The 19,146-nt window shown below is 39.6% G+C and overlaps 2 protein-coding genes and 1 pseudogene across 6 annotated transcripts in view; all 3 read right to left on the bottom strand.

Moving 5' to 3' along the window:
- Window positions 1–452: 452 nt before the first annotated feature.
- On the bottom strand, window positions 453–3,683 carry comtb (catechol-O-methyltransferase b). 3 transcript variants are annotated; one of them, XM_072451957.1, is made up of 5 exons: window positions 2,787–3,474; window positions 1,349–1,466; window positions 1,067–1,260; window positions 757–888; window positions 453–680 (listed from the first exon to the last, which is right to left on the bottom strand). In XM_072451957.1, exons 1-5 carry the CDS (start codon window positions 2,949–2,951, stop codon window positions 501–503), a joined length of 789 nt encoding a protein of 262 aa, XP_072308058.1. In that variant the 5' UTR covers window positions 2,952–3,474; the 3' UTR covers window positions 453–500. The 3 variants fall into 3 exon arrangements, with proteins under 3 accessions (XP_072308058.1, XP_072308057.1, XP_072308056.1); XM_072451956.1 differs by adding an exon at window positions 3,610–3,683 and having other exon boundaries at window positions 471–888; window positions 2,787–2,952; XM_072451955.1 differs by having other exon boundaries at window positions 472–888; window positions 2,787–3,230; window positions 3,277–3,473.
- Window positions 3,684–3,899: 216 nt separating this feature from the next.
- On the bottom strand, window positions 3,900–8,874 carry LOC140365480 (SRSF protein kinase 3-like; annotated as a pseudogene).
- A 3,378-nt stretch (window positions 8,875–12,252) lies between these two features.
- Window positions 12,253–19,146, bottom strand: part of ccdc120b (coiled-coil domain containing 120b) — a 13,702-nt gene continuing 6,808 nt past the window's right edge. The window contains exons 2-11 of one of the 3 annotated variants that reach the window (XM_072451952.1): window positions 18,434–18,552; window positions 18,247–18,349; window positions 17,824–17,954; window positions 17,081–17,182; window positions 16,868–16,985; window positions 16,171–16,230; window positions 15,854–16,007; window positions 14,765–14,866; window positions 13,462–14,472; window positions 12,253–13,129 (exon numbers count right to left, since the gene is read on the bottom strand). In XM_072451952.1, coding sequence (XP_072308053.1) covers window positions 13,045–13,129; window positions 13,462–14,472; window positions 14,765–14,866; window positions 15,854–16,007; window positions 16,171–16,230; window positions 16,868–16,985; window positions 17,081–17,182; window positions 17,824–17,954; window positions 18,247–18,295 — 1,812 coding nt within the window. In that variant the 5' untranslated portion in view covers window positions 18,296–18,349; window positions 18,434–18,552 and the 3' untranslated portion in view covers window positions 12,253–13,044. Of the gene's footprint in view, window positions 13,130–13,461; window positions 14,473–14,764; window positions 14,867–15,853; window positions 16,008–16,170; window positions 16,231–16,867; window positions 16,986–17,080; window positions 17,183–17,823; window positions 17,955–18,246; window positions 18,350–18,433; window positions 18,565–19,146 lie in introns of all 3 variants that reach the window. The other 2 variants (XM_072451951.1, XM_072451953.1) reach the window with 2 other exon arrangements.

A 19,146-nucleotide genomic window follows, 5' to 3' on the forward strand; every position in this document is an offset into this window, starting at 1 on the left:
ACTATATTATAACTATCAGCATTTGAACAATATTTAATATTAGCAGCCCTCATCTGTATTTCAAATTAAGGGACTAAAGAATCTGAAACCCAGCTCTAAATTGCCACTAATTTATTCCATATAAAATGCAAGTGATTGACACAATGGGTTTGACAAAAAAAATAAAAAATCAATGCTCGGAGACTACTAATACCAAAATACTCTATACTGAAAGAAAATCAGATAAACATGTCAGAATGAATGGTTTTATTTTGGTCTGGATTTATATCAGAAGCCACATTGTAATTTTATAGAAAATACAATAATTTAAAATATTGAAAATTATATTCTATTCCTGTATAAACAAGCGTTTTTTAAAATTATGATTTTAATATCAAAATCGGTATAGATCATCAAACCTTTCCCTTAGACAACATTACAACATAATAACAGTTTATTCAAAATTTTATTCAGAATGATTAAGCATTAGCATAAAAGGGTCAATCACTTTTTTTGAAAGCCTAACCTAAGAACACAGACTTCTCTAGACCATCTTCTTCTTCCGTGTACTCTAAATGAGATTTGAAAAATGTGCTCATATATTGCGGGCTGTTTCGAACATAGTCCAAGTAATCAGGAGTTCCAGGGCAGATGACATTGTCTGCCAGCAAAACGGTGCCTTCTCTCAGAAGTCCACATTTCTGATATAATATAAACACATTTGTTTGGCGAGTTAGTCACAGATTCAGCATTACAAGAAGTTGCGTGGATACTTGCCTCCAGTAATTTTGTGTCGGGGAGATAACGATCCTTCCAATGGTCCAGAAAAATGAAATCAAAAGTTTCTACCCCAAACTCCTCCTTTAATCTGGGGATCCATTCACCCGATGCTCCTTCGACAAGTTGAATCTGTGAAATCATCACCCACAACAGTGCATCAAATCAAAGTATTTGGGACTTATTAAATGTAAAACGCTTGAACACAAAGGGATAAAAATTACATAAATAGAAAAAAGCATCCTATTAAAAATGTTATGTACAAAGAGATATGTAAAATAATCTGGTCCAATTGGTAATTGGTATTTACCTTATCTTGAAACCCAGCCCAATTAATGACTTCTCGAGCAATTGCTGCATAATCTGTGTTAAACTCCAGTGTGATGAATTTGGCATTAGGAGGAAGAAGGTTGGCAATGCGCACTGTGGAGTAGGCACAGTAGGTTCCCAGCTCTAACACAGTGGTGGGCTTCACTTCAGATACCACAGAGTCCACAATGCATCCTGTTCCAAGCAAAAAAATGTTCATACATGAAACAGAGACACAATAACAATTGAGCAAAAAGAACCCTCTATATGAATACACACCAACCTTTCTCATCGCCCACATTCATGGCCCACTCTTTATGCTTGCAGTAATCGTCAATGGCCTTAACCACGCTACAAGGGTTCCCTCTAGCGGCGTTCATCTTTACTGCACGCAAGATTCTCTGGAAGAAAGTCATGGAGATGTGTACTGTACAGTTCATACATTTGACTTGCAATGTATCATAGATTGGTTAGGTGTTTCTTGCAATGTCATTTAAAAATATTGATAAACCAAAATAAAAAGTATTCACTAGGTCACTAACTTCTATAGAAAAAGTAAGCTTAAAACTATCATCTACAATGCTACTATGAAATACTACAATGCTACTAAATCAGTGGTCCCCAAACTTTTTGACTCGAGGGCCACATTGGGTTCTAAAATTTGGCCGAGGGGCCGGGCCAGGAAAATATGGTGTGTTTGTGTGAACTAATGAATTACTATAAATTACACGCAAGATTTGACCTGTAACTTGTAACAAAGCTACAAATGCAACGCTCAATGTACTAATTGTTTTCCAAATCTATTAAATAATGATTAATTATCTACTGTCTTCTACTGTCCACAAGAGTCTTCTTCTGTGTGTCAAACACTTGCTTGATTGGCCCCGGTGGCCGTTTGTGGTGAATTTTATTTTCTGGGCGCCATAGATTTTCTTGTGCGCGCACTAAGTGCGAGCAGTGCACTAAGTGCGAGCAGTGCACAGCTTAAAGGGAACAGTGGCCATCTCTTGGGGAAATGTGGGCATTACAGCTGTGCAATTTGTCGATTTGTAATTTTGTAATCATTTAGTAACTAAATGATTACAGAATTACAAATCACAGCTAAGCTACGGCTAGCACTCTAGCCTCACAGCAAGAAAGTTGTGGGTTTGACACGCAAGTTTATACGTATGTCTGCACAGTATCGAAGGTGGTCCAGGCCAAGCGGATCTGGAGATGGGTCCCTGGGTGCTGTACAGCAGCAGCTCTCTGTTCCTGACAATTTGTCCCAAGCAACATTGAAGGATGGATCAAATGCAGAGGACAATTTGCTAATCCTGGTGCACTTCCTGGTTATTTAGTTTCTGTTTACACAATGAATTATGCATTTACTAAAACTAACCACACCAACCAAAAGCAGGGCTGACATTACATGTATTCACACCACATTTAAAGTGGGACACTACAAATGTGAAATAGACTTGTAACTAAACCGGAAACTAAACCAGGACTAAACCAAGACACAAGACTAGAATGGGCTCAAACCTGAACCAAACCAGGACAAGTGTGAACACATTGTCCTCGTAGAAATTGTACCATGTGTAAGTTTTTTAAAAAGTCACTGACCTCAATATACATTTCAGTTAAATATGAATGTAAACAGACTATGCTGAAGACTCTATTGTAATTGTGCTTTAATTTAGTGTTCCATGTCCATTATCTAGCGCTAAGTGAGAGCCCACCTGTGGCCGAGTAGAACCAGTTATTCGGTCCATTAGCATCTCCAAAATGACATCGTGCCACATCAGCACCAGAGCTTGGCGAACTGTAGCCGGGATCACCCATCTGTACAAGATGTACAGAAAGCCCACTCCTCCAGCGCAGAAATAAACACAGGTAATCATCATCCTGCAAATAACAATGACAGCTGTCAAGAATAATGCACAACAAATATGTAATAATATATTTTAAAAGGCCTGTGGTGTTCAATAGCAAATCTGCATTACATGAATGAAAGTGCACTAGCTGCGCCTTTGTATTAGCCTAATGAGATGGGTAGTTATTATTCAGTGTACAGCCTCAGTTCTTCTACTCATTAGGAGCTACTACTTTCAGAGCCACATCTCATGATCATATCACTATAATATAGATAATGAGTAGTAGTGAGAATCAACTAAATATACTGACTTATTAGAAATCAGAATAGGTAGGGCAAAAAAACCTGTGCAACACATGGTGCATGGCTGTAACCTGCTGCAGCTCAAACTAATGTAACTGAGAAAGATCACTCGTGTTTGAGGTAATTCCTTTTGATTTTGAGTTGGAGTTGCATGGCAACTGGGTGAAGGTTCAGAGCTGTGGCACAAAGGCCCATCTCCAAGACTATGACCTTTATTTCAATGAACACAGTAACATTTGATCAGATAGGGCAATGTTGATAAAGCCATCTTAGCACATAGAGACATAAAAGACAATAGATAATCGTATTAGAGTAAAAATAATAATAATAAATACAAATCTGATAACCACTTGCCCTAACACACAGAACACAAGACTAATACTTACCTATGTGTTTTGCCGCTTTCTTCCTCTTCTTGTCACCTCCTCTTTCCGTTGCAAGCTTTCTGTTGAGGACGTACTGCTGCCTTTATAATAAACTAGCTCCGCCCCCTCCGGGCCCCCGCCCCCTCTGTGCTGCGGTGACTGAGCACGCGAGGAATGTTGGCCCCAGCACAAGCCACACTCACTGACCCAGCAACACAACACGAGGTGTGCACAGACCATTTCTTTCATTTCACGTGGACATGTGTGGGTGGAAGTAAAACTATGGGAAACAAATAAATAAACTTTTCTTTAGCTTGGTGCCAGGGGCGATTTATTCAAGCATCACTTATTTTCTTGTGTTTCTACAAGACTGAGTCCTGTCTGAATACATCAGTCATAGATCATTCTTGCAACTTTACCTGTATTATACAGTGGCTTGCCAAACCTTTCCACATTTTGTCACGTCACGACCATAAACTTAAATAAATTGCATTTTTTGTGAAAAAGCAACAAATCGGCACACAATCGTGAAGTAGAAGGAAAGATTTTACATTATTAACAGATTTCAAAAAATAAATAACTGAAAAATGCAACGTGCAAAAGTAAGCATCTCCCTTTCCCTGGGCCTATTGCTGTCAGAAGTTCAGAAGTTGCCTGATTGCTGAAAGATTGAATGTTGATCTAATGATTCAATTGTCCATCTGTGTGTGATACAATCTCAGTATAAATTCAGCTGTTCTGTGAAGGACACAGAAGTTTGTTAAATAAATGTTGGGGAGCAAAGAGCATCATGAAGTCCAAGGAACGCACCAGTCACACGTCAGGGATAACGTTGTGGAGACGTTTAAAGAAGGGTTGGGTTATACAGAGATTTCCAAAGCTTTTGAGCAGCTCATCCCTGTTCAATCCATCATTTGGAAATGGAAAGAGGATGGCACAACTACAAACATACCATCCACCAAAACACAGGCATAACAAGGAGCGCACTGATCAGAACCATAGTAACTCTGGAGGAGCTGCAGATCCACAGCTCAGGTGGACAGGGAATCTGCCACAAATCTGGCCTTTATGTAAGAGCGGCAAGAAGAAGCAATTATTAAAAAAACAGCCATAAGAAGTCCTGTTTGCAGTTTGCCAGAAGCCATAAGGAGGACACAGCAAAGAAGAAGGTGCTCTGGTCTGATCAGATCAGAATTACCGGGAAACTTTTTGGCCTTAGAGCTAAATGCTGTGTGGTGTAAAACTAATACAGCACATGACTCTGAACACACCCCTCCCACTGTCAAACATGCTGGTGCAGCATTATGCTGTGGGGCTTCTTCTCTTCAGCAGGGACAAGAAAACCTGTTGGCACAACATAAAGCCCGAGCTACCATAGACTGGTTAAAAACAAGACATAGTCATGTGTTAGAATGGCCCAGTCAACGTCCAGACCCCCAACATAAGACTGGGCAAAATGTGTGTAGGAAAAGGCGGTAAATCATGTAAAATTTTCCTTTCACTTCACAATTGTGTGCTGCTTTGTATTGCTCTTTCATAAGAAATGCCAATACAATTTATTTAAATTTGTGGTCGTGACATGACAAAATGTGGAAAGGTTCCGGGGGTACGAACATTAAAACTGTGCATACATTTAAGGTCATAAAATACTCTCAAAATGTATTCACTCACTGCTAAAATGTTTTAGCATGGGATAAATAAGATGTGTAAAAAGAGAATTAAAAGTGCACAGTTTTTAAGAGGTGATCCACGGGTGCTTGAGACATTGTGCAGCAGTGGCTCTCTTCTCAGGCAGAACCTCCAGCATGGTCTGCAGGAACGAGCTGAACTGGACCGCCTCCTCTCTTGGCCACTCATATTTATCCAGCAAAATCTCCAATAAACTCCAAGGCTTGAGCTTTGAAATGCGCCGCAAGTTACCTACGATAAAAGCGTCACATATCTGAGATATATGTCATTGTACATACTGTATTCATTATTGTGTTTTACCTTTGCGGCTGAAATAGAGTTTGAAGTTCTTTCCTGAGAGAGCAAATTGGGAGGGAAGCGGTCCGAGCAGTTCCATTATGTGGGCAATGTGATCTACAAGGGAAAAAAGTTAATTATTGGAAAAAATTCACCAGAGTGATAGCTTTTTGCTGTCTATTTTCAGGGTTTGATCGTTTTTAATAAAACCTGGAGTTCTGCTGCCCTCTATAGACACAAAAAGCAAAACAAACCTTCCTCTCTGGAAAAGGTAGCTCCTGCTTGAGGGTCAAACAGATAATCCCCAGTTGCCAGCTCAAAAGCCTGTATGAGTACATACAATAATCACTAAATGAAGCCTTCTGAGTTTAGTCTGAAAGAATAGAAGCTGTAGAGCTCAAGTGCTTACAACGCAGGCTGTGCTCCATATGTCTGCAGGAGTGTTGTAGTCAGCTCCAATAAGGACCTCCACCGAGCGGTACTGACACGTCTGGATACCATCAGTGAAGTGTTTGTGCTGTGAAAGACATACAATTGTGTTATAGTTCTCTTACAACAGCTGTTCTAAATGTATCATACCATATTTGAGTTGTGTGCAGTAATATTACAATATCTATGCACAAAAAAATTGCAATTCTTCTAATTTTGAAACAAACAACTACAATAGTGAATAGATTCTTTATGGTTCTTAACATTTATAGAAGAAGATCACTCACCACCCAGCAGGCGTTGCCCAGATCAGCTATTTTAGTTTTGATTTGATCAGCATTCAGTGGATTCAATAAGTCCAAATCACAATGTGAGTCTTTGACACCTAAAGGACAGTGGAAGAAATATGATTCACAAAGATGATACAAATGTAATAACATAAACTAACTCAACGTACTATATGGAAGTGGCTGTTTGTAAGATGGCTGATGCAGTAACATAGACCTTGAGATCGGGAAGCGTCTGCTTAGGTCTGGCAAAGAGCAGATAGACTCTCTGTAGCTGTGAGGAGTGGAGACCTGCTCATCATCCAGAAGCAGAGTCTGTCTCCTTAAAGAGAGGCCCAGGTCTGACAGCTTCGGGCGGCTGCTGCAGCTGTGGCTGGGACTGGCCGCATCAGAAAAGGGAATGTGAGCTTTGTCTTTGTACCCAGACTTCTGTCCTCGCCGACTCCTGTCCCTCCTCGTCAGTCGCTCAATAGGACTTTTAGAAACTTTGTTGGACTGCAGGGTAGAACCGGAAAACATTCAGAGTATAAATAAACCATCAGTGTTTCAGCACAACACCATGCCTGATTGTGAAGTGCAGCGAATCATGCAGTGCAAAGAGCATGACAATAGTGTGTATAAAGACATTGATTGATAATTTGATCAAAAACTAAAACAGCCCCTCTTGTTCTTCTTTTGGCATGGCATATTTGCAGGCAATAACAGCCACAATAAGGGGCCAGCAAATTAGAAATGCGCAAGAAAGTAGAGGGAAAGCGTCACATTCAAATACAATTTTGTGGTTTCTTGAAACAGGCCAGAAATCACAACCAAAACTTCAACACATTTTACTTTTTGCTGCTTTAAATTTTGATTGAGAATAAAACATGGCCGTTTACAGGATAAATTGTAGGTGTCATCAAAGAGAAAGTGCAGCAGAGCAGTCTTAGCAGATTATCTTACCCACTCCCCCAGAGTATGGAAAACCCCAGTCAGCTTCCCCCATAAGTCGGACAAACTCTTTGAAAGTCATAACAGAATTATGTATTAACAATTCATAGAAAACTACTCCAAGTACGAAATGAAAAATGAAATAAATTGAAAAATATTCATCACAATTACTGCTTGCAAACCTGTTTATCTCTGGGGTTTTTGTTCGCTGGCCGAAATAAAAATCATCATCATGGAAAAATGAAAAATAAACAGGGTTGAAGGTTTTTTTCAAACATAATAACTGCAATTCCCCCCAAACAACCCATAAACAAGCTTTACTTACTGAAAAAGGGTACATTTTCTGAATATATAAAGGACTAGTCTAACCTGTGGAGGTGGGCATTGCAGGCTGCACCGGAGGCTGCCATAGTTTAGTACTGGCTGCAAGTTTTTGAACGTACTCTTCATCCACACTCAGAAGTATATTTTCTGGCTTGATGTCTGTATGGATAATCTTGCATTTGCTATGTAGGTAATCCAAACCTTGTAATACCTTGAACAAAGAGGAACTGTTATTTTGAGCCATTTGAAGTCTCACAGCAACACAACGGAGGTAGTACCTGTCTGACAATGCTCTTGACACAGGGCAGTGGCAGACCAGTGTAGTTGGACTTGATGATCCATCTCAACACTTGGTGGCCCAACACTTCAAGAACCATGCACACATCTGAGGAGCTGTTAAAGTAGTGTTCCATGAAACATGTTTTACAATTTATGTATCTCTGTAAAAGATACGTTCCCCGTCCACACCAGCAATTCTGAAGTCATCAAGGAGATGAACTATCCTCTCCCTTCTGGGATCCTTAGGGTCACTCTCTCTCACCTGGGAAGAATGTGGACTGTCAATTTGTGCCTATAATTAGTCATGTGAATTGTCATCCAAAACGGCCACTCTTCTGCCTCAGAGACTCAGCAATGGACAAAACTTAATACTAAAGCATGGATAGATATCAAGAACAGAACTGTTTGTGATGAGAAGATGACAAAGAAGTTTTAAAGTATTTTTAGATATAAACAGTAATATGCACTTACACATTTAAGAAGCTGGATCTCATCTAGCGCTGTCTCCGTAAAGGTCTGTGCACTCTTTACCACCTTCAAAGCAACAAACTGCCTCGTTCTGAAAACAAAACAATAATTACAATAAATATGAATAATATGTAACTAATTATATTGCAATAGCTCAATTCAAGCTTACTCTGTATCCCAGCACAGCCACACTGTTGAGAAATGACCCCATCCCAACTTCTTCACCACTTGGTAGCGGTCAACAAAAATCTCTCCTGTTTCTACAGGATAATAACCACCTACAGCCAAGAATGGACATTTAGTAATAAAATGACTCCTCAAACCATCATTGAGTTAATAATGCTCCAGTTTTGTCGTACCAATGCCGTAGTCTTCTGGATTCTCCTGCTCTTCCTCGATGGGGCCTGGAAGCTCCTGAGGTTGTGCAGACGTCAGGTGTTGAGCCGACTTACCGACTGAGTTGTATGTTTTGGGAGTAGTTTGTGGCACTGGCTGAGAACTGGCCTGGTTGGATGTATTCGAGAGGCTGTTTGTGATAAGAGCTGATATAGCAGCCGCATATGATGACGACATATCCACCTGTTTGAATTAAAGAGATGAGTCCAAACAATCACTTATCACTTAAAACAGCTCGTATGTGTTTCCCACACTATAAGATGTGAATTAACTGGTCGTTAACGTGTTACTTGCAATGATATTTCAAAATGAGCCTTGACAGTGGGTGGGTATTTTTAACTAGATGAATGGCATGTCAACATAAATAGCTCCTGACTCTGGCCTGCTGCAACTTCACTCTTTATACTCTTTACTTACTGTAGTTAACATGGGCAGGCTGGGACATGTGGCTAAACTGACACTAAGAAATGTCCATCATATATTGGATACTTGTTTTCACTCATCACAGGAGATTATTGCCCAAACACTGTAGCCAAAACCAGCAGACACATTTCAAACTCAGCCCTCTAATGCCACGCGTAAAACATCTTCAATATTGCAGCTACTTATTGTTTCTCCCAACATCAATCTTGGTTTTAACATTTTCCAGGGTTAGTTTTACAGCTCAAACACTCATGTATTATTATATAATCTTAAAAACAGAGGTTGTTTTGGTGGGTTCGCGCGGACACGTTCTCATTGTTGCGACACAAAGTCCAGAATTCAAAAGAGTTTCTTCTTCACAACGAAATTAAGATAACGCTGAAAAGAATGTGTGGTACTTGCCTGTCTTGTCGTTTACTATCTGTGGCCCGGTTTGTTTCGGGAACGTGAAGAGGAGAGGAAAAACACGCACAGAAGCAGTGCGCACACGCTCTGTCCGCAAATAGAGCCTGACTGATCTGCGCCGTCAGTGTCTGGCTTCTTCTTTTTATTTTATTGTGTGTATTTAATTGCTTACAGTTTATTCATTAATTTATTTGTTTTATTTATGTATTCATTTGTATTTATTTTTATTTATTTATTTGTATTTCTTTCTTTGTATTTCTTTCTTTGTATTGTATTTATTGTATTAATTTTGTTAATTTTATTAATTTTATTAATTTTATTTATTTTATTTATTTTATTTATTTTATTTATTTTATTTATTTTATTTATTTTATTTATTTTATTTATTTTATTTATTTTATTTATTTTCCATCCATCCATCCATCCATTTTCTACCGCTTGTTCCCTTTCGGGGTAGCGGGTGACTGGAGCCTATCCCAGTGACTTCGGGTTTATTTATTTTATTTATTTTATTTATTTTATTTATTTTATTCATTTTATTCATTTACAGACATTTATTAACGACAGAAATACAAATCTCTGTAAATTTACCAGTTTTAGCCACGAAATTAATGTCGTAAAATTAGTAGCTTAAGCTAGCTTAAGTATATAATAAAAGTGAATAAGTTAGTAAACAGCTTAAAAGCCACACACACAATATTTCGATACGTACATACGACAGAGATATAGACAAAACATATATACTATTGATAGACAATTGAACATTTAATTTGTATGTATGTGTATGTACTGTGGAGAACTAATTTGCCTCATAACAGACAGCTTCAGATGGAACATGACACTTTTATTTTTCACACTCTCATACACACAGTATAGGACAGGCCAACCAGAGCCTTATCCACAGACCTGGTAATTAGAGACTAAAAAGAGATCACAGCTTCACTCAATTATAAAACTAAATCAGATAAAATATAGACACTACACGGCTGAGTAAAATGATTTACACACATTACCAGTTTAGTAGCCAGATAGTTACAAAACACGGTTAATAAATATAATATAGTTTGACTTTCAGAGTTAAATTATAAGCTAATTTATTTTAACTTTTAACACTACATTGTATGAAAAATACATTTAGGGCCCCATTGCACAGCAGTTTGGTCAACAGTTTCAGCTGGAAGAAGCTCTACAATGAAGAATGAGAAAATGCATTACTTACAAAACAGTTTCAATTTACAGACTATATGACGGATAAGAAAACAGGCCAAAGTTTTGCACACAGCAGTGAACATATAAACAATCAGAATGCATTCAATTTGCATATTTTGCAACATTATGGTGTGCCTTTCCCAGCATGAGACAAACAAATTTGCCAATATGTATTTATCAAAAGGTAAAGGTAACATATTCATTTGATACATTGTTAATATTAATGGTATAAAATATGGTTTCTTGATCATTGCTTCCTGTTCTGTGTTGTAAACTGAGGACCAACAATATATCAGATAGATGTGATATATACAGTCTATGGATCCAACTTGTGTTGAAATTTTAACTGTACAATGAAATGAGTCAAAAAAGAATCCATTAAAATACAACAGATTAAAAATGTTCACGTCACAATATAGAGCAGACATTTTTTTTTATCAACCTAAACAACTAAATGATAAATTAACTTATATGTAAAGAAAATATATTTCCTAAAAGATGAAAGCACATGAAATTAAAAGGAAAAAAAAGTAAGAAAGAAACTTGTACAATTGAGCGTGAGACCTGCTCACACCATCATTCAATACTCCAGCTGCCCTGCCTTGTTTACACAACTCTACATAGTGCTCATGTCAGGAAGGGGGAGACTAAATACTTGCATTATGTTATAAATAATGTTAGTAGAGAAGTTAAAAGATTAATCTAAAACAGTTCACACTATGTACAGACTTCTGCTCAGGTAGACCTTCAGGAGACAATCTTGCTTCCTTTAACATTTCACCACTAAAGTTTTTCTCAATAGCTTAAAATACTTAAGGTTGACCAACCAAGTATTTACCACTTTGTTTGAGAACAAAGTAAAATATTACATGCACAGAAAAGTTAAATCAGTAAAACTGGCTTGGTTTCCCAATAAATAATCTTTGTGTTTTAACTAAAGGACTATGCATAAAGGATATACACATTTTTGGGGTTTTCACTGGTCACCCAGTGTCCCGAGACAAGCAAACGGGCACATTTATACAGCGCTTTTCGACCTTCAAGGCACTCAAAGCGCTTGACATCAAGGAACCAGTAACCCATTTACACACCGGTGTACGCAGACACTGGGGGCGAGTTGGATTAAGTGTGCTGCCCAGTGGCATTCACCTGAGGCAGCTGCAATCGCACCTCCAACCTGTGGGTCAGAGGATCTGACCGCTCTACCACTGAGCTACTGCCGCCCACAGGCAAACTAAATGGTTATATGATTTAAAGTATGGTTGGTCATGGACTGAGGAACGGTCAGTGTGTAAATACTTGAACGCACACAAATACTGAATAATTCCAGTAGATTGTGTATTATATGTGTGACATTCATGGGTCATATGCAAAGTCATTGAGAAAAACTAACCCTGTCCCAACCTGTCACCCTTTGTATTTATAGGGATTTAAGGCTCAAGATGTTCATAAAGTGCTTCATATGACACCATGTCCCTCTAAAAAAAAAGCAATGTAGCAATCATGTGTCACTGTCAGTTTCTCAAAAGCCCTCAAATTTACTTACCGGTATTTACTTACTAAAGTGTCTTTCAAACTTAAAACACACATGCTACATATCTTGCCTGCTGCAGGCAGAAAATAACCGTCAATATAACATAATCCCTAATTCTCATAAATGACGTCTTGAACATTTTGTGTTTTTTGATTAAAGTCAGTTTGCCGAGGCATAATCCAAGCATTCAACAATAATAGAAAACACAACCAATGTTTTTTTCCTGATACAATGTTTAGGCACTCCCATTCGCTACAGCTGCGCTCTACAGTTTATGGCCTGCTCACATAATCTAATAAATAAAACATCAACTAAATGAATGAGGAATTCACGCCTGAAGTTGTTTTTTCTCTTACATTAACACATTCATCACCAGTATGTTGTAATACATATCAAATTATGAAGTCATATACCAGAGTACATCACAAAATGAATGAGCAATAAATTACCTCTTTTATATAACTGTTCTTTATAGGTCAGACAGTACAAAATAGTCATTTAGAGTTGTATATATTTCTGTAAAAAAGTATATCTGGAGATTCCCATGGTTACTAGTAAGAAGATGTGTATTTGTTCAGCCTACTGTCATAAATAAACTTGAGTGTGCATGACAGCAATGGCAGAACACGCACAATCCTCTGACATCTACAGAGGACTCACCAAGGCCTTTTCACACAGTGGAGCTACAGTTAATCATTCACTACAGTCTTTTTCTGCTGAGGTTGCCATGTTTTGTTTTTATTTTGAGGTCAGGCTATATCAACGTTTGGGCATGTTTTGTCTGAGGTGTTATTGCGTACAGTCATATCAGACCAGGGTGCCCGGGTCGGCACTGGGTTCCTTAGGAGTGGCCTCCTGTGCATTCTCCTGGTACAGGGAGAACTCCATCGATCTGCAAGAGAGAAAGACAAAAGAGAACAATAGTGTTGCATAAACGAGAGATGAGAGAAGAGCATAAAACCACATCTCAACAAACATTTAATTTGCGATGATGAAATGAGTAAAACAAGGCTTGATGGCAGAAAATATATCCCACGCTTCTCTAAATATTACAATACAAGACCTACTGTATTTAAACAAAATTGGGTCAACCAGGAAATGCAAATTGCCACAGAAAACCAAACAAATAGTAACTCAATTATATTATAATGAGCAAAATTGTTATAATTTATAATTAAATTAATAGCTCTCACAGAACAAATAACAGTTGAGAGTCCAACTGACCTGCCGTGGAGTGGATGCCCATGGAAGCTGGCAGACTGGGGCATATGAGGCCTGTGGCTGTTAGTAGTGTCACCCTGAACCGACTGGGATTGGTGCACCAAAGGGTGGGGATGTGAGAGGCGAGAGACTCCTGCTTCATGGCCCTTAGAGGAAGAAGGATATCCCAGAGCGTTCCTGAGATACCAGTCCCTCAGCCCCTCCAGCGCTAGGGCCTTATGGAGGCTTCGTGTAGAGTCTTCTGGGGTGGGAAGAGAGAATTGTGGGGGTTTGCGAGTAAATGGTGGACCCAACAGCTCAGCCTGGTACGGGTGCAAGTTGGGAATGGATGATGTGGTGGCTGAAGAAGGAAGGGGTGACTCGTACGCCGACAGTAATATAGCATCATGTTGTTGCAAAGGAATAAATGGACCACAAGATTTGGTTCTAGTGACTTTGACCCTGCGTAGTTCAGCTTGGGATCCTCGTAGGACCATGGGACTAAAAGGAGGTACAGCACTGGGAAGGTGCACCTGTGAGTGGGAGAAGCCGTTGGCATGAGACTGTGGTGCTACAGTGGATGTGTGTGGAGATGGGTCCTGCCAGATTCTGCCTGTAGACTGATACAGTTGCTGCATCTTCTGCTGTTTGCCCCAGATATAATCCATGAGCTGCTCATTGTACCCCCCAGTCCCTCGACCACCCATGGACAGACGCATTTTTGCCTGTTCCACAGAGCTGTCAAGATGTCTTTCTGGACTGTCTAAATTAATCCGCCGCAGCTTTCCATCAGTGAGTGTCTCAGAGCTCTTGTAGGGCCCTCCTCTGGGGGGCATCCCATTACGAAGAGCAGGATCATCAGATAGACTGGACCTGTCCAGCAGGGCCTCTGAGCTGTTACTACGCCTGGCACGGGAGCTGTAAGGGCAGCTTCTGCGCTCCGATGAGGATCCCTCTTGAGACAGGGGGATCATGTATGGTACATCCAGGCTGCCAGACCACTGCTTAGTGCCATTACTTCCTGAGCCATCCGACCTGTAATTTAGGAAAGCACATAAACAAAGATTAATAATTGGTTGACAGTGTTAGAAAAGCCATCTCAACGTCAAAAAACTGGGTCATTTGTTAACGTGACAATAATCCTTCTAACTTTAATCTGATTCTCTATTTCATTGTTGCCCATGAAGGCAACTGCTGTTGGGGTTTTGATCCTTACAAAATAAATTGAATTGATTAGAATTTAAGAAAATATGTCATTTGAATCCATAATTTTCTCTGTGGGAGGAAGGAGAAGCTGTGCTGTAGCTGAAGCAGCATCACAGATTACCTGACATGAACACTGATGGGGGCCGTACGAGCCAAAAGAGGAGTCGCTGGAACACTTCTACCCTCAACATTTGATGCACTTTGTGGTAAAGAGTGAGAGGGGCTGTAGAAACAGAAACAGAAACAGAACATCTATTAATTCTAATTTTATACAGGAAAGAAATATTAAAAACATTAATCAGCAGGTTTCTGTTCTGCTGCAAAGAACATAAAACATACACTTCAAGAGCACAACAAAAACACTGCAATACCCACACACTCTACAGTTCTTAGTCAGTGACGACAAATGAAGCCGTCAGCCAAGAAAAGCCTTTGTCTTTTTAAAATGGACATTAGAGCAGCTTGCTCTCAAATAGAGAGGGACATCAGAGCCTGGTGTAGAAGAACGATCTTCAAATGTGTTCCTTAAGGCGGCACCAGGAACTGCTCCTGTGAGTACAATCTAGTGTTCACGTGTGTTAACAGATGGTATTGAGCCTGTCAGCGTGGGGGACACACAGTTGGAAAACAATCTAAAGCATAGGACAACGTAACAAAATTATAATTGAGAGATTTGCATTTGTTAATCAGTTAGAATCATACATTTATACAATCAGTCAGTACAAGGGATGCATTGCGACTGGTATCAGGTGGTCGAGTGGTTGTGCCAGGCTCCTAGTGCAGCCGGCCGCGTAGTTGTGAGTTTGAATCCCGACTCTGATGATTTACTGCATATCTCTCTCTCTCTTTGCGTTATGGTTAGGTTTCACCCTGTCCTCTCCTGTCTAAAAAAGCCTACGGGCAACAAAATAAAAAAACAAAACAAATTGAAAACCTTTTGCTGGACCTGTTAAAACTGGTTCATGGACTGTTCTCCTAATGAAAATAATCCTTACACTATAGCATAGCATAGTATCAAGCCATTGATGAACAAATTAACATTTGTTGTGTTTATCTTTATTCAGTAAGGCTATTGCTCAGAAACAATAAAATATTATGGAAAGATGTGCACCACACCAGATTAAAATAGCTGTTGAACGTGTTATACTTTATTATACTGTACTTATTTCATCTCACACTCCTCCACAGGACAAAGGTCAAAGGACATTACCTCACAGAATTTGTGGCTGAATTTCGTCGTGTCCTCATCTCATAGTAAATCTCGACTGGTGAGAGCTTCCTGCTGATTCTGTGGTCAGGACTGCCTACAGAGAGTCCAGGCTGTGACAAAGATCGTTGGTCTGGTGCCACGCCGAGAGAGGACTCTTCAGGTAAGAAAAAAGATCATGTTAAAAGAATCTCGATTAGCTATTTTTAGTTGAGATGTGAAGTCTTATTTTAGTTCCCGCTTGCAAAGGAAAAAAAAAGATTTGAGAATGAGATGCTGGCTATTACAATGAAGTTGGACTTAAGATGAGTAAGTATTACCATTATCGTGGGATGTGGTGTCTGACGTAGAGCTTGTACTCTCTGACATGACCGCATCTTCTGCAAGAAAAACATGCGGGTTAAATTTGTATCCTTGGGAGCCAAATGGAATTATTATATTCTATACAGGAATTAGAGGTCAAGTTTCCTTCCATGTTGTTTATATTTATATTTCTGGACCAATCACAGCATTACTTGCAAATGTTTTTTTTTTTGGTCGCTCTGATGAAACTATTTTTTTTATTAAAGGTGGAATGGACGATTTTTTTCAGCAATTTTTTTTATATTTCCTCGTGGCGTGGATAAATCATTTGTCCTGCCACGTATCAATCATAAAACGCACCTATCGCTCACCTGCAGCCACGTGCGGTTCGTGCCTACGTTTCCGCGTGCCTAAGCGCATGGATCTATCATAATATAGTTCCCTCAGTGTACGGGGCAAAATGAAGACGGAGAAAGACAGTTCGAGCTGACGCAGAAGTGGACAGAAATTTACGGGAGACGAGAGATGTGATGCGATCCGTTGCGCTAATAAAAACAAACGCACGTGTGTGTCGTATCAGTCCGCACGGGGGAGTGCGCATGCGCACTTCCGCCTGCGTTCTCAAATCGCCGAAAAATCGTCCATTGCGCCTTTAAGTTAGTATACCTACTTTGTGTTAAATAGTGGCTAATTTTCTGTTTAAGTCGTGTTTACCTGTGTGACAGCCTCGGTGAACTGTCCTCTTGTTTTGGACATTTCGGTCTAATTCTGAGTTTCGGTACAATGCCCCGGTGAAGATGGTTTTCACCTGCTTCCTCTGGGCAGTCCCATCCTGTTGCCACGAGACAGTATTTGGTGTTAGACTCCAGCAGACACAGTGCCATACCAAAGCAGTAAACTCAATTGATATTCAAAGAGTTGACTCACCTCTATCTTGGTGTTGGGTGCCAAGTGAGCTCTGCGCTGCACCAGTGGGGGTTTCTCTCCCGATTCCAAAGGGAAAACCCGAGGCAGTTTCCCAGTCAACTCCTGCAGAGGACAGCAATTAACCTCTTTTTTAAAGTCTCTCTCACAAATCGCTTTATCAGCACTGTACCACCTACTAATCTAATCTATCTATCTATCTATCTATCTAGATGTTTGCTGCTCACTGTCTTCAATATCTTACTGTATCTAAAGCAACTGTTGGATGACATTTTGACTAATAGGATGTAATAAAGCGATGTAATGAGTTATACGGACATCTATCCTTTTAGATATATCTTCTTGGTCTTTTCGGTCTGATTATTCTTTCCTGTGTGCAAATCCAAAACATCTTCATCTATGGCTGGTGCCACTTTGACGAAACATGTTTTCAGCTTTTTTTCATTATTGTAGATACATTGAAAAATTGTGAAATTATTTTTTCTCCACCAATTCAAACCTTGAGAAACAGACCACCCTCCTCTTTCATCTGTCTCTAGCTGTTGCCACACATCAGACGTTGTAAATTTAGCAAGGGAAATGTGTTAGTCTCGTGCTAATGAAATTTTGTGTTGCTTTGGCTTTATAAAGACGTGCTGAAACTGTGCGACGCACTCAAGCAAATAATCTATAAATACATGTATCATACAAAAGCCTGACAATCAATGCATATGGTTTGCTGTAAAAGCAGGCATATATTTACTCACGGCCTCCTGCAGACAGACTTGCTTGAGTTCTCCCACTCTGTTGTTGAGGAGAGCCTCCAGAGCTTGTTTCTTTTGCTGCAAAGTTGAGAGTTTCTCCACCTGAAGCTTGCCGTCCTGGCAGCCTTGAACATCTGCACAGCACAGACAAACACAACAACACTGTGAGCTGGGAATTTTAGTTCCACAAAAGGAGATTAAAAAACAAGAGTGTTAAAAGATCTAACATTAGGATCAAACACTCCAGTATGTGCATTTTTCATCGCTGCTTCTCTGTGCCAGCGCTCTGGTATTATTGACAGCTGGGGTGACAGCTTGTTTAGAAGATGGTTTCACAACTGTTTTAAGTGCTTTCTCTCTTTTTGCTTTGTTTGACAGAAATAATTGTAACGATTCTAGGTTTGTCTAGGCATGTTAAGATGTTACCTGGTGCCCCCAGACCCATGGATGTTATCAGTTGTCCTTTCACCTCCATGTGACAAAATCCTCGGGCCTCGGGCAGCTCTGTCTCTCCCTGCTACGTCCCTACCTGATCCAAAACAAACACACACACACACACACATCGCAGTTCAAGAGAAGTGTAGGCATGTTTTTAGTTTGTTTTGGCACTAACCTTGCAGTATCAGCCATGTTGTCAGAGGGTGTGCATTTGCAGCCAGTCAGCAGCAAAAAGTCATAGGAGAGATACTCAGAGGAAGTCAGGAAGCATCAGGAGTCTTCTCGCCTCAGCTTCTGTTTTACAATCTAAAAACAAGAGGGATAGTATGTGAACAAACCTAAGAAACTATGTAACTAAAGGAATAACAAACGTTCAAGATTTCCCATTAAAGCCACTTAAGAGCCCAAAACTTTGCTTGATGCATGTTAGATTGATGCTCTATATGCAAAACAAATTTATATCATGATTTCCAGATCACTATTGCAACTTTATCACAATTCATGTACACGTAGTAGCTTTATTGCCTTGAAGAGAGAAATAAAGTTATTGGCTTCTTCTGAAAGTTCAAACTTCCCTGTGATTAGTTAAATCCATCTGTCACTCACTCAGAGCCTGCGGCTTTAAAAACAGATGTGTACCATTTGTGTTTTTCATTTACATGTCTGCTGTTTGATTGGACAAGTCTACAGTTTGATCAGTCGTACTGTACTCAAACACTTATTGACGTGCCTTCTCTGAGAATAGAAGTAGACAAATGGCCAGCGAAACAATTACCTGAATGCAAATTGTACTCCAGGAGCGGTTTGGAGAGACAGTAAACAAGAGCAGAAACGGCTAAGGCTGAATTGCAAATTCTATTAATTTTTATATCGGACAAATATCAAGTG

The sequence above is a fragment of the Eucyclogobius newberryi genome, unplaced genomic scaffold (assembly GCF_026437365.1).
Source record: "Eucyclogobius newberryi isolate DKJ021-1_F unplaced genomic scaffold, fEucNew1.0.hap1 SCAF_19, whole genome shotgun sequence".
NCBI classification, from domain to species: domain Eukaryota; kingdom Metazoa; phylum Chordata; class Actinopteri; order Gobiiformes; family Gobiidae; genus Eucyclogobius; species Eucyclogobius newberryi.